Source organism: Eleutherodactylus coqui, chromosome 1 (genome assembly GCF_035609145.1).
Source record: "Eleutherodactylus coqui strain aEleCoq1 chromosome 1, aEleCoq1.hap1, whole genome shotgun sequence".
Lineage (NCBI taxonomy): Eukaryota > Metazoa > Chordata > Amphibia > Anura > Eleutherodactylidae > Eleutherodactylus > Eleutherodactylus coqui.
The window spans coordinates 228,402,874-228,415,483 of NC_089837.1; the positions used below are offsets into that span (position 1 = coordinate 228,402,874).

Genomic DNA, 12,610 nt, shown 5'->3' on the forward strand with positions numbered 1-12,610 from the left:
CAAGCTTAACACCTATTGGAACGGATCTGTAATAAGCGTGTGTTATAGATGACATTACAGCCGTGGCTTCAATATTTCACCTGTACTTACCTCCATATTTACTGCCATTTGTTTTATTTTCTACTGAGCAAATACCAAACTGTATTAGACCAATAGAAAGTAATACCAATATGGAGGCAAACAAATTCGATCATGCTGTGAAAATACAGCCATGTGAACAGATACATAGATTTACCTTTGCTCCGTATTACAGTTCACAAAACATACATCTAATACGGAGTTAGGATACACTCGTCTGAAGGCGGACTGCCACAAGGAATTTCAGTGCGGGAAATGTGCAAGCAATACGCTATATGTGCGCATGTACCCAGATTGGTACTGTGTGGTCAATTTCAGTATTTAAAGAGCTATTCTGGGCATTTAACCCCTTTTAGTACAGGTGACCTATCAGTACTTGATCAGTGGGGGTCCGTAGCTCATGGCCCTGGTGATCACCTGATCTCAGCCCCTGCACTCACTGCAGTGGGGCCGCACATGCACATTGGGTTAGAGTCAGAAGTGTAATAGAAGGCTTTGCGCCCATTGAAATCACTGAAAGCTATACCTTCTATAGGCCCTCCGACTCCAATACCAATGCGGACGAACTGTGAACATCTGGCCGCTGCAGTGAGTGCGAGGGGGCTAAGATCAGCTGATCACCCAGGGTCCACCAATCAGCAACTGAGAATAGGGAATCCATTCTAAAGGGCAGTTCCATCCCAGATTACCCCTTGAACATGTAAAAAGTGTTGTGTATGCCAATTACTGGTAACGATCCGTTGTGAGTGATCAATGTTTGGTCTATTTAAACATCTTTCTTTTGGTCTGTTCACGTCTGTCCAACCAGCTGCAGATTTCCACATTTTTATTTAAAATGGCCACCAGTAAGTGCAAATACTACATCTCCATGCCCCATTGTGAGTGCGCATTCACGACTGTACAAACTATCATCATTACAGAATGTGACGTCACTGAGCATGCCCGACCATAACACAACGCAGTGTACAGGACGTCACCATTGGATGCCAATGGAGAACTAAGCAAGAGAGGGGGGGCTGGAGCAGGCCATTTGTTTTTCATGACTGATGGTTCGTGTTTAAAAAAATAAATGGCAGCATGTCCTAGTTTGGCACCTTTTCACGCACAAAGATCACCCATGAAAATCAATAGGCCTGGGAGAACACGGCAGCACCCATTGACTTCAGTGACATCAACTGGTCCACCTGCCACTTGTGGGACTTGTGTAAATGCTTATCACCCCAGTCACAGAGCCTCTGCTGGAGGAAAGTTCCACAAAGTTACCTGGCAATGTGGTCCCAGCTGACGTCACACAAGTGCTGCTGGCGGCCCCCAGGTTTATCCCGCACGTCCCTAAGACCGGAATTGTTCAAAAGATTATAGTTTATTAAACCCCTTCAGATGGTAATCCGATTACATTAAGCAGGTCCGCACCGCACAATTACAAAGACATGTTTAGAAAGCGAACATGGGAAATATTTCAGCCTAAACCAACCTTCATCCGTGGAAGCCAACAGCGACATCCAGTGCGCCAAACTCCCAGCAACACAACAGCCAAAACCGGCCATTCAGAAAGCGGATTGTATTGCCTTCAGCTATCCTTAGACAGACATGATGTACAAGACCCTCTCATATTGGAGCAGTTGCCATTTTCCTGATACCTGTCCTATTGGCAGCCACTACTGGAGCACCTAGATGGTGCAGATTTGACCCCAATCTTTGATGTGGATCTGCCAAGGATTTAACCCCTTGTATGTCAAGAGGTGAAATCCGCACCATTAATAGGCATGCTTTGGATTTAGAATCTGCAGCGGACTCATTGCAAAAGTTTTCCATACCATATGAAGGAGATTTTTGTAATCTCTTCCCAATGGCTTGTACTTGAAAGCAGTTGTCCAGTTTCAAAATTCTGGTTCATGGGCCCATCTACAGGATATGCCATCAATAGTAGATCATCAGGGGGCTGTCGCCCAGAATCCCTACTGGTCAATTGTTTTCTTGGCCAGTGTGCTTGTGCATGGAGTTGATGTTTGCAGGAAGCAGAGAGCTCCATTCTCACAGCAGTGGCCAGCTTTGGTATTACATGTCAAGAAGCCACTGAAGTGCATAGCAACGTTGCCTGTATTTCCAAGCCTGGCCATTGCACTGGAAATGGAACTGACAGCTACTTGCATAAATCAGCTTAGTGTATAATCACAGCAGCCTAGTGAGCAGCTAATCGTCAGGAGTCCTGTGCGGCAAACCCCCACTAATCTACTACTGGTGGTCTATCTTACAGATAGGCCCATCAATAGTTAGCAACTGGACAACTCCTTTATATGCTTTGAAATTCCTGAAGCACATACAGCCCACGGGAAGGCGGCACTACAGCAGAAGTCCCATACTTGAGACCTGACTCAATTACCTAAAGCCAAACAGTAGCCATTCCTCCCAACCCCCTATACCTAAATGGGGAGAGGAAAGTAGCCACTGACCTCTCCAGCAGTAGCTTCCCTCTCCTAAGAGCAAAAGGACCAACCATTGTCATTCGGTATACCCAATCCTTTGTTCTTTTGCCATCATCTGTTGGGGAAGAGTCGAGAGCAGAGTGCAGAAGGTGCAATCACACTTGGGCCCTGAAGACTTAGGGGCCCATATGTTCTCTCTTTCCCATAGAAGGAGATTGGTACTGTAAATGAAGAGTTATAATGGATTGGGACTAGTACAGATTTCAAATTGGGACCCTGCAGCTTCAAGTGATGCCTCTGGCCGGGAGACCCCCATGCATGAAAGATAGGAGGCTGAAATCAGCAAGTTTGGAAAACTTTATCCTGTGTACATGAAAGTCCTCCACAGTTGCTGCAAGTGGAGGACTGTAAGATCACATGCTAGAAGTCGTAGGCCCTCACCGACAATGGTGCTTTGCTTCATGTCCAGAGAACAGAGGCAGATAAGATGTGTCTAACTAGAGAAAAAGGATAGCAGCCAAGAGATTTCCATATAAGGGCTCATGCCCACGGACGGAGCGAAATACACCCACGGATTTACACCACGGAGTACCGCGGTTATAAATAGTGGCTGCGATGGATACGGGAGGAGGCAGTTGTAACACTGTGGTAAGTTCTCCTACTGTCCCAAAAGTGTTCTGCAACACGCAGTTCCCATAGCCATCTTGGCATCCAGGCACAGGCAGAGGTAACAATATGGGACGTTCAGCTGATTGGCCCACAAGTGTCCCACAACACCCGTTTCCCGCAGCATTATTGGAAACGGTAGGAAGCTGTTGTAGAAAAATTGTGGTTGTTCACTGTTTAAACTATTGTGAATAATTGGTGTGTGTGTAGGATCCTGACAATGGGCAACTGACACAAGTTCTGGGGGAAAAAGTACAATTTTACTCCAAGACCAATAAAAAAAAAATTGCTACATTTTGTATCCTAATAACTTTTGTAAACAAGTAACAATTTTTTATATAGCAAATCAATAATGAACTATACTGGTAGAAGGCATGACAGTGGCCTCTGTGGACTCTTCTTGGGGGGAAAGCACTGGTTGTGATGGTGCCCTCTCCGCGGTCTCTGCATAATCTTCCATGTTATCGCTTAGGCTGGGTTCACACGGGATGGATTTCCAGCGGAATTCTCGCAGATTGGCTGCACTGAAAAACCACGAGAATTCTGCTGGAAAAGCGCAGCTGCGGGTTTTGGCACGGCTTCGCTGCCTGCATTTCCACTGCGGTCATCTCTCCCCATAGAGAGGAGAGAGGCCGCTGCAGAAAAAAAAAATAATAGACATACTGCGTCTTTGTTTCCCACGCTGCATGGCCGTTTCCGCACAGCTTGGCCGCAGCGTGTTGACGAGATTTTTGCTAAATCTTGTCCACTTTGCTGGCTAATCCCAGGATTATTGTGCAGGATTGTGCATTTACACGGCAAGATGATGGCTCAAAATTCACTCAAACAGGAGTTTGAGTGACAGTTTTGAGTGTTCACTTGGCAGTGAATTACGGGGAAGGGCTTTAAATATAGGCCCTTCCCTGAAAATCTTCCAAAGCATGTGTAAAAAATTAAAAAATATATATATATATATATATATATACTCACCTGTCTGCCGCTGCCAGGGCTCAGCCATGTGTAGCTGGGTCTTCTCCCTGCACTGCTGTGAACTTCTTTCATCAGGCGGGAATTTAAAATCCCCGCCTGCTAAAAGAGCTGTATCTGACTGTCTGAACGCTGTGACCAATCACAGGCAGCGCTCAGCCATTCCATGAATGAGCTGCCTACGATTGGTCACAGCGCTCAGCCAATCACAGGCAGCACTCGGCCATTCATTGAATTCAATGAATGGCCTGTAATTAGCTAAGCGCTGTGATCAATCACAGGCAGTGCTGAGCACTCAGCCAATCAGATACAGCTCTTTTAGCAGGCGGGGATTTTAAATTGTCACTCTTTCAGGAGTTTGTCCCAAATAGCATGGAAATCCTCCATGGAGGACGACTAGGCAGCCCATGTCTACCATGGCTTCTTTAGTGATGTTTTCAGTCTTGCAGAATCTTCAGCTCTGAAGTTACTCCTCCACTCCCCCTTCCTGTAAACACGCTGTGCACAGCGGGTGTACAGTGTTAAACACCACTTCCATTGAGGTCAATGGAGCACTCCTGCAGTGGGTCCGCAAAAAAAATAGGACATGCCGCGATTTATTTACCGCAGCAGAAATATGCGGCAGAATTCTGCTGGCGAGCATTGGCAGCCAGAAAGCTATTAGGTCCAATAGAACCCAATAGAAGCGGAATTCTACAGCGTATTACCGCCGCGGGGAATACAACAGAAATCCGTCCGTAGGCATTAGCCCTTAGATGTAGACTTATAATTGGGTATTAAAAACATGCTTCATTTTGTAGACCCTATATAACTAACCGTGGTTTTTGTATTTTTGCACTTTTGTCTTTCTGTATCCCCCTGTTTTTGTAAGCGCTGCGGAATATGTTTGGCGCTATGTTAATAAAGATTATTATTATTATTGCAGACAACACAGAAATATAAAAAAATCTATTTGCAGTTGTATGGTGTGACCACAAGGTGGCAGCAGATACCTGTGTAAGCTCAGAATCCAGACGAAGATGTTCTAAGGGGTTCCACGCTGACAAACAACACGATTCTTCTGGAGTTCGCCTGTCTTGAGAATTTGCATGGAACTGATCTGAAAGCCACATCTGAGTTCTTAAGGAGGACTGAAGGGGGGCTCCAGCCTGGTACCCAAAATAACTGTGTTTTTGCACACATGAGTCACTAGTAGAAGGCTTACTTTCTGGTAAGGCACTATAGGTCATATCCAAGGTATGCCTCCTAGTCTGGGCAGCAGATTTAGTAAAGTCGCTACTGCTGCAGCTGTCATACTTATATTTTAGGTCTATGTCCAGAAAATCTTTCTTCTCTCCCTCCTTGTCCAATTTAAGAGCCTCCATGCTGTAGTGCAGACATGCTGGCCTATAGGCTCGCGCCTGCTGGGACAGAGAACTCTCCCGGCCCATGCGTTCAAGGCTATGTCGTGACCCTGCTTTGTCCATCCGGCCATCCTGACCGAAAGCATCTTGTGCGCTCAGTTTAGAGAGCGATGACCACTTCTTCATAGGCCTGGAGTCCTTCATGTCAAGTGGAGCGTCACAATGGCCATATGTTCTAACAGCCCCGGGCAAGGAATAGCCGCTGTCCCAACAGGAAGGGTCCAGCTTGTCCTCTCTCGGTCTGGGCAGTGACGACCGGGCTGTAGAGGGCATGACATGGGCAGTCGGAAGACAGACCAGTGGGGTCACTGGCTTAAAGGTGGACGTAGCACTGGACGTTGAATGATCTAAAGGGTAAAAGAGAAAGAAAAAACATTACTAAGTAAATTAGTCAAAGGTCGTTATTAGTCTAATAGCAAAAAATGAGAAATACTGCATTTTTCTTGAAGTCTTTTCAGTTTCACCCCATGAAAAGCAGTTACAATTCTCACTAAAGACCTTGATTTGGCATTCAGATCCCCCACCAATTATGATTGCATGGGTGTTTACTGCGTTGACAGTTACCTGCACCAAAGACATCTATGAGAGCGTCTCTACCTCCCACAGGGACGAGGGTCGTCTAAACCACTGCACAAGCGCCAATGTTACCGCTAAGGCGGTTAGCGCTGCTGCAGAGCGTTTAGACAGGCAGACTTCACCGCTGAGCCTTTCTATGTGAAATGCTGAGTGAGGAGAGTTTACACGCAGCAAGAAGCCCGCGATCCAGCTTGACCGAAAGTCAGCGATAGTGAAAAGTGAACGAATAGTAACAATTTTTTTTGAATTTACATGGGACGATTATCGCTCAATTTTGTTCGCTTGAACGAATTTTGAGCGCCATTTGTCCCGTGTAAATGTCCCTCAACAGAATGACTGCACACGACCACCAGTGGTCTTTATGGTAAGATTATTATGGCATATTACATCCAAGACGTCAAGTGTCTAGAAAGTGGGGAGGAATCTAAAAAGTTATTATTAGTCATCACCTACTTAAAAGTCAACCCTACCTCCAGACTAACTACTGGCACTGCATCTTTACCAGTGTGGCATTCTCCATGCCACTCACATGCAGGCACCTAGATCTTAGTCATGTAAGATGATCCCAGAGTTAGAAAAGGTGTTAGATTGCTGGACTTCAGAAGTAAGCTGTCCTCAGTAGTAGCTAACAGGCTTACCCCATCCCAAGCTGCTAATCAGCTTCCAGTCACGTATACACACAGGCCAAGGAGAGGGGAGCGAAACATGTCATTAATGACAACACGCATTTCAACTTATAATAGTTTTCCCTCCAGAAACATTGATCACATACAGATAAACTTCTATACAGAAGTCACTACAAGTAGTCTGGTTGGTAGTGGCTCTTTCCCATGGGAAGCCTACAGCCCGCTTGCCCTCAGAATCACTGAAGGATTGACGAGTGTTACATTGCGCTCCTGGGACCTGTAGTTCAATGGGCTTCAAGGAGAACACTTCTACAGATGTGGGATGATTGAGCTGGCTGGGTGTGTATTGCTCCAGTCGGCCAATCAGCACTAGTCTGCTGCACATAGATGCCAGCTCCTCTTGCTATAAGGTGCTGGTCATTTATCTATTTCCTCATTCCCTCTCAGAACCCTGGTGTTTGGAGTCATGAATGTTTGCTTGGTGTTGCTGCATGCATGAGGTTCTCAGTGAGGTTCCCATGTCTGTTGGTGTCCTGTTCTGCTTGTATGTCATTTACCACGTATGGCGAGTCAGGCCCCAAAGTTCCAGTGTGGTGCCGTCCCTATTGGGATGATCGCCCCACTTGTAGGCAGGACTCATGGGGTTAAGTTGTCTTGTTAGAGTAGAGACTCCTGAGACAACGAGGACCCTTATCATGGCTCATAAGCTTAAGTATCTAGGCCAAAATTCGAACCAGTACCTCATAGTACTTTAGCTATCCCATCTGCTTATGCATGTTGGTATTCTAGATAAGGGTTTTGGTGGTTGTCAGTCGTTGTTGGATGTTTGCTCACAAGTCCTGTTTGCAGTTCACTTTGTTATGGTATTCCATGTGTATGCACGGTCTTCTGTCCCAATCCTTTCCCTGCAGTCCTATTTGCGTTCATCCTACCCGAGGTGTGCATTATGCTCAAGCCGAACGTGACATTGAGAAAACCCCTTTGAGATATTCATTGATTTGTCCAACTTTGCAGATCTGAACAAAAAAGCCTAAAACAGAATTAGTACAAGTTCAACTACAGCTCCTAGGAGTAAAGAGCCCCTCCTGCAGCCACTGATGCCACATTTCTTTACGTACTTGTATGGTTTGGAAATCTCATTTTCAAATAACCTACTAGAGCATTTTGAGTTAGAGGGCTTGTCCCACCAAATCAAGTTATCAGCTATCCACAGGACAGGTGCCAAGTATCTCACCAATGGGGTACAACTACTGAGACCACCAACAAAAACAAGAACAGAGGTCCCGAGTCTCTCAGAATAAATGGACCAGCAGTCCTGTAAGTGCACTGCCACTCCATTCATCTATATAGGGCTGCTGAAGATCGAGTACAAGTGCTGTATGTCGCCATCTCCGGCAGTCCTGTGGGCATGAATTGTGGAGGAGAAACTGCTGCTTTTGGCCGCCTGCACACGGGCGGAAATCCGGCCGCTCAAAGCCTGCATAGGAGTGCATTACAATACGCACTCCCATGCAGACGGCCGCGGTTTGGCCGCGCGAGATTTCAAACAAACCGCGGCATGTCCTATTTTTGTGCGGGGCTCGCAGAGCCTCGCACAGAAACGTCACTCACCCGGCCGCCGGCTCCCCAGCAGCCGGCACATGAAAGAGCCGGGGCCGCCGGGTGCGGGTGAGTACGCGCTCGTCTCTGCAGGCGCTCGGGTCGCGTCCCGCGGCGAGAATTCTCGCCGCCGGATCCGACCTGCTCGTCTGCACGCAGCCTTTTTCATAAGGGGAGATTCAGGACCTCCATTCTCATGACCGATGGGGGTTTCAATACTCAGACCCTGTTGATCAGACACTTATCCCCTGTGCTGTGGATAGCTGATAACTTGTTTTGGTGAGATAACCCCTCATTCAGGACCCCCATTTATTAGTCAGCTACAAAGAGCATCGCTTTCTGGAGAATCTGATGCACTGTGGGGGCTGCAGTGAGCTACTATGAGAAGGAAGGGGGGACCCCCATTTTCATGATCAGTTAGGGTCTCAGCGGCAAGACCCACACCGATCAAACTTCTCCCTATCCTAAGTGGCAGCACCCGTGGAAACCAGAACGGTTCTAAAATGTAACGTGGTACTAACTTCTGCCTTTCATCAGCTTCCATGTAGGCATGTGAACAGATTGGCACAGGATATCATTAGGGCACAAGATGGCACACTGCATATACATGGCTATGTCCGTACAGGTCTGGGATTCATTTATTTGTATTTTTCTGACCAAAATGTATTCAACTTTCTAGTATTTAGAAGGATGGAGAGTCCTATATCCAGGCGCTCATCTGTAATGCAGTGTGTAGCTACAGGAAGCCTGGCACCCTCATGGCTCAATTAAAAAGTGCTGTCAGGAGGAGATCAATGTAAAGCATGAATCAATCCACATAATACTATGCCCTCTACCGAATTAACCCCTCCCTTTCCAGCCTGCCTGACGCCATTTCATTTATGATGTGAAGTACTCTGGAGAATAATCAAACCCCCCTCCCCCATGCAGAAACCCCTGCACAGGCGCTGTATGTCTGGACTGTCTCAATGTGTGAAAGTAAGGCACACTTAGAAATACTTGGAATTCTATGCCGTGAATGTGCAATACCAAAGGGTTAAGAGAGGCAAGCCATGTGCCAACACATGTGGGCATTAGCCCTGCCATACAACAGCTGAACGGCCCGAGTCTGGGAACCCCACAGGACACACACGTCTGGACAGAGTTGGGGAAACACAAAACTTCCACTTACAGAACAAAAACTCATTGTCCTCCACGACATGAGCGGAGAGCAGTGATCTGGGGGCGGTGGAAACTATTTCTAACCCTTACTTATTGGGGCCTTGTAGTCACTGTGGGCTAGAGAGGATGAACATAGCGGGGTATAGAGTATGATTTCTGTCCGCGCACAATGCAGCCAAGACCAGCGTTTGTAATGTTAGTCTTCATAGATTTCTCCAAAATCGTTCCTAGAGCGATGATCATCCTGTGCTTTTACACAGGCTCGCTCAGTGACTGGACGCGAAGTGGGCTGGGATTGTTCCACCAGCTTCTATTCACAGTTTTTAATGCTAGGCCAGAGTGCCAGTGCACTGAGGTGATTTCTGCAGGAAGCAGACAGCTCCATTCTCACTAGAGTGGCCAGGCTTGGTATTACAGGCAAAGTTCGCATTGATGTGAATAGCCTGTAATACAAAGCCTGTCTACAGTACTGAGAACGGAGCTGTCTGCTTCCTGCAGAAATCAGCTCAGTGCACTAGTACACTGGCGCAGAGTATAGCTGATCAATGAGGGTCCTGGGCAGTGGACCCCTGTCGATCTACCTTTAATGGCCCACCTTAAAGATAGGCCATTAACAGTTTACAACTGGACAACCCCCTTAAGTATTTCTCTGATCTCAGCAGTCATGGCAGCTGAGCACCGGCTCCACCAGGCATGGGACACCCAAAAGCAAGGCTTAGACTAGACCTCTGTACAAAGGCAGTGGCTTAACCTAAGGCCCTTCACTACCCACCATAAGAAGGTCTACTTATAGTCAGTCAGCAAGTATGTAACAAACACGTTACAACCTTGTCAGACTCATGCAGTTGACCGTTACCTCTCCCGATATCGCCATAAACATGAATGCGTGGTTGAGTGTACAAGAGGGAGTAACGCACTACCATACACCTCAGTAACCATACAGACGTGTCTCCTGTAGAAAGGTTCCTCCTATATAGTGACTCAGATTAACCCCTGCACACGGGCGGAAATTCCGCAGTGGGATTTCACGCAGAATTTCCGCCCGTTGAAGCTGCCATAGAATTACATTAGAAATCGCAGAGCTCCACACAGAAATGTCACTCCCTGGCCGCTGGCTCCGCTCTGCGCATGCGCCGGCAGGCAGCCGGCACGTCCAAGAGCCGCGGGAGAGCCGAGTGCCACGCTAGTCCCTGCAGGGGCTCGGGTCGTCTACAGGCGGCCTTATAAAAAATGGGTTTCCTAAACAATCCCTCCGGTCTCTCTTCAGATGAATGCCAGCAAGCCTTTGCTTTTCGATTGTAATCTGCAGCTACACAGCTGTCCTTGAATACTGCTGGCATGACCAATATGCAGCTCTTGCAAGTCATCCGTAAAATAACCCTATGTGTGCCCAATATTTGCATATTACCCAGAGGAGCATGCATGGCCTTATAAGTCTTCTTAAGGAGAGATGATACCCTTCCCGACTCACATTACAGGCCTCTCACTAGACAAGCCAGAAAACTACTGCACACTGATGAGGAACAAATCTCCGAAACGGCTGTCTGTGTATGGATTCTGGCTTAGTTTTCAATTCCCAATCACTGTTGCATGGACCTGTATAAAGAGTCAGACGTTGATTTGCAGGAATGCTGCCATCCAATAGGTGGCGCTGCAGAGGTATTGTTCCATCTTCCTTATTTGCATATATTTCCCAGAGGAACATGCATGGCTTTATAAGTCTCCTCACACCTTCTAGGTGTCCTCTTCCCAACCCAAATTGGAAAGCACAGCATTTGTCCTGAAATCTTGACTACCCAGGGGTGCGCACGCAGATAACACAAGTAACTGGATGCTACAATCACAAATATTATGGGCCAATTTAGAATTAAATAGGCCGCCAGCATCGTTTGTGGCCTTCAGCCATGTGGTTTGTATGTCTTCGGTGGCTACTGCTGGCTCGGCTCATTTCCTGACTATATAACCTGCTGACAGGAGGCAGAGACTGTAACCACAGAATGTTACCATCAGCGGTCAATGGCAGCCTTGTCTGCAGCGCAGAGCAGCACACGTGATGTAGCCGAGCACATATCAGTCAGACAATAGAGCTGTGTTCATTCTCACTGGCACATCTGTGGCGGGCATCATGGCACAGCTGGGTACTCCTATATAGAATGACACGATTCACAGCACAAAGCCCCATGTCCCTGCCTGGCGCACACACCAGTACACAAGAAGTGGAGCTTATACCAGGATCCTTGCACAGAGAAGACACTATAGGCGAAGGATAGATTTCCATCTTCTCATCTTACTGACAACTCGCACATGACATGACAGGTCAAGCACTTCAAGCCCATGGAGAGCGGGGGATCCGTTTCACTTTGCAGTAAATGGCGGTTAGTTTTCACTCTTAGTAGAGCAGGATCCCATCATGTTCTGCCAGCTTTCTACTAGGAACTAGCAGCCATGAGAGGTCCAGGACCTTCCACAAATAGCAGCACCCCACATTGCTAGATGCCAGGGGGGGTGAATGTAATGCTGGCTGGAATCCGGCCAAACAGTACTAGTGTCCGACCACTGCAATCTGCACCCCTCTAGTCACAAGCAGGGGAGCAAACAGACCTCACTGGGCACATTTTTTAGGGAGTCTTACATTTTTGTAAATTGCATTAAAAACTTTGATTAATGACATCTGTGATAGCAGTGATCCAACTGGTTGTTCCGGGTAACTCCACCACTTTAGCCCATTGACTAATAAGCTGCATTGTAAAAAAAGTCCCATTTGATATTGTCCTTTACTGTCTATAAACAAGCAGCCGTAGGTAAATATCAGGCCAGGGAGATGTAACCCAAACCCTGCATCTCCACACCAACCGCAAGAGTTGTGGTCAGAAGGCACTGGCTTCACGGAAGTAGGACTGCCTGCAAACAGCGGCTTTGGTTCCTCCGTGGCTTTCTGCCCAGGGTTCTGTCTGAATTGCCAAAAAATAACAACAGATAAAACTCTGAACAAAACCACAGCCTTTAATAAGACAAAACAGAGAGCTTTGTAGGACATGGCTTCCATGCGATTCTGTCCTTATGAAGTAAAGCCGGCTGCACACAAAGGGATTTACACTGCAGATCTGCA

The 12,610-nt window shown here is 47.1% G+C and overlaps 1 protein-coding gene across 2 annotated transcripts in view; it reads right to left on the minus strand.

The window, feature by feature from the left end:
* The window catches only part of CEP85L (centrosomal protein 85 like), a 126,705-nt gene that overhangs the window by 49,200 nt on the left and 64,895 nt on the right, over positions 1-12,610 (minus strand). For both annotated transcript variants that reach the window (XM_066606232.1, XM_066606222.1), the window contains exon 3: positions 5,129-5,886. In XM_066606232.1, coding sequence (XP_066462329.1) covers positions 5,129-5,886 — 758 coding nt within the window. The remainder of the gene's footprint in view (positions 1-5,128; positions 5,887-12,610) is intronic.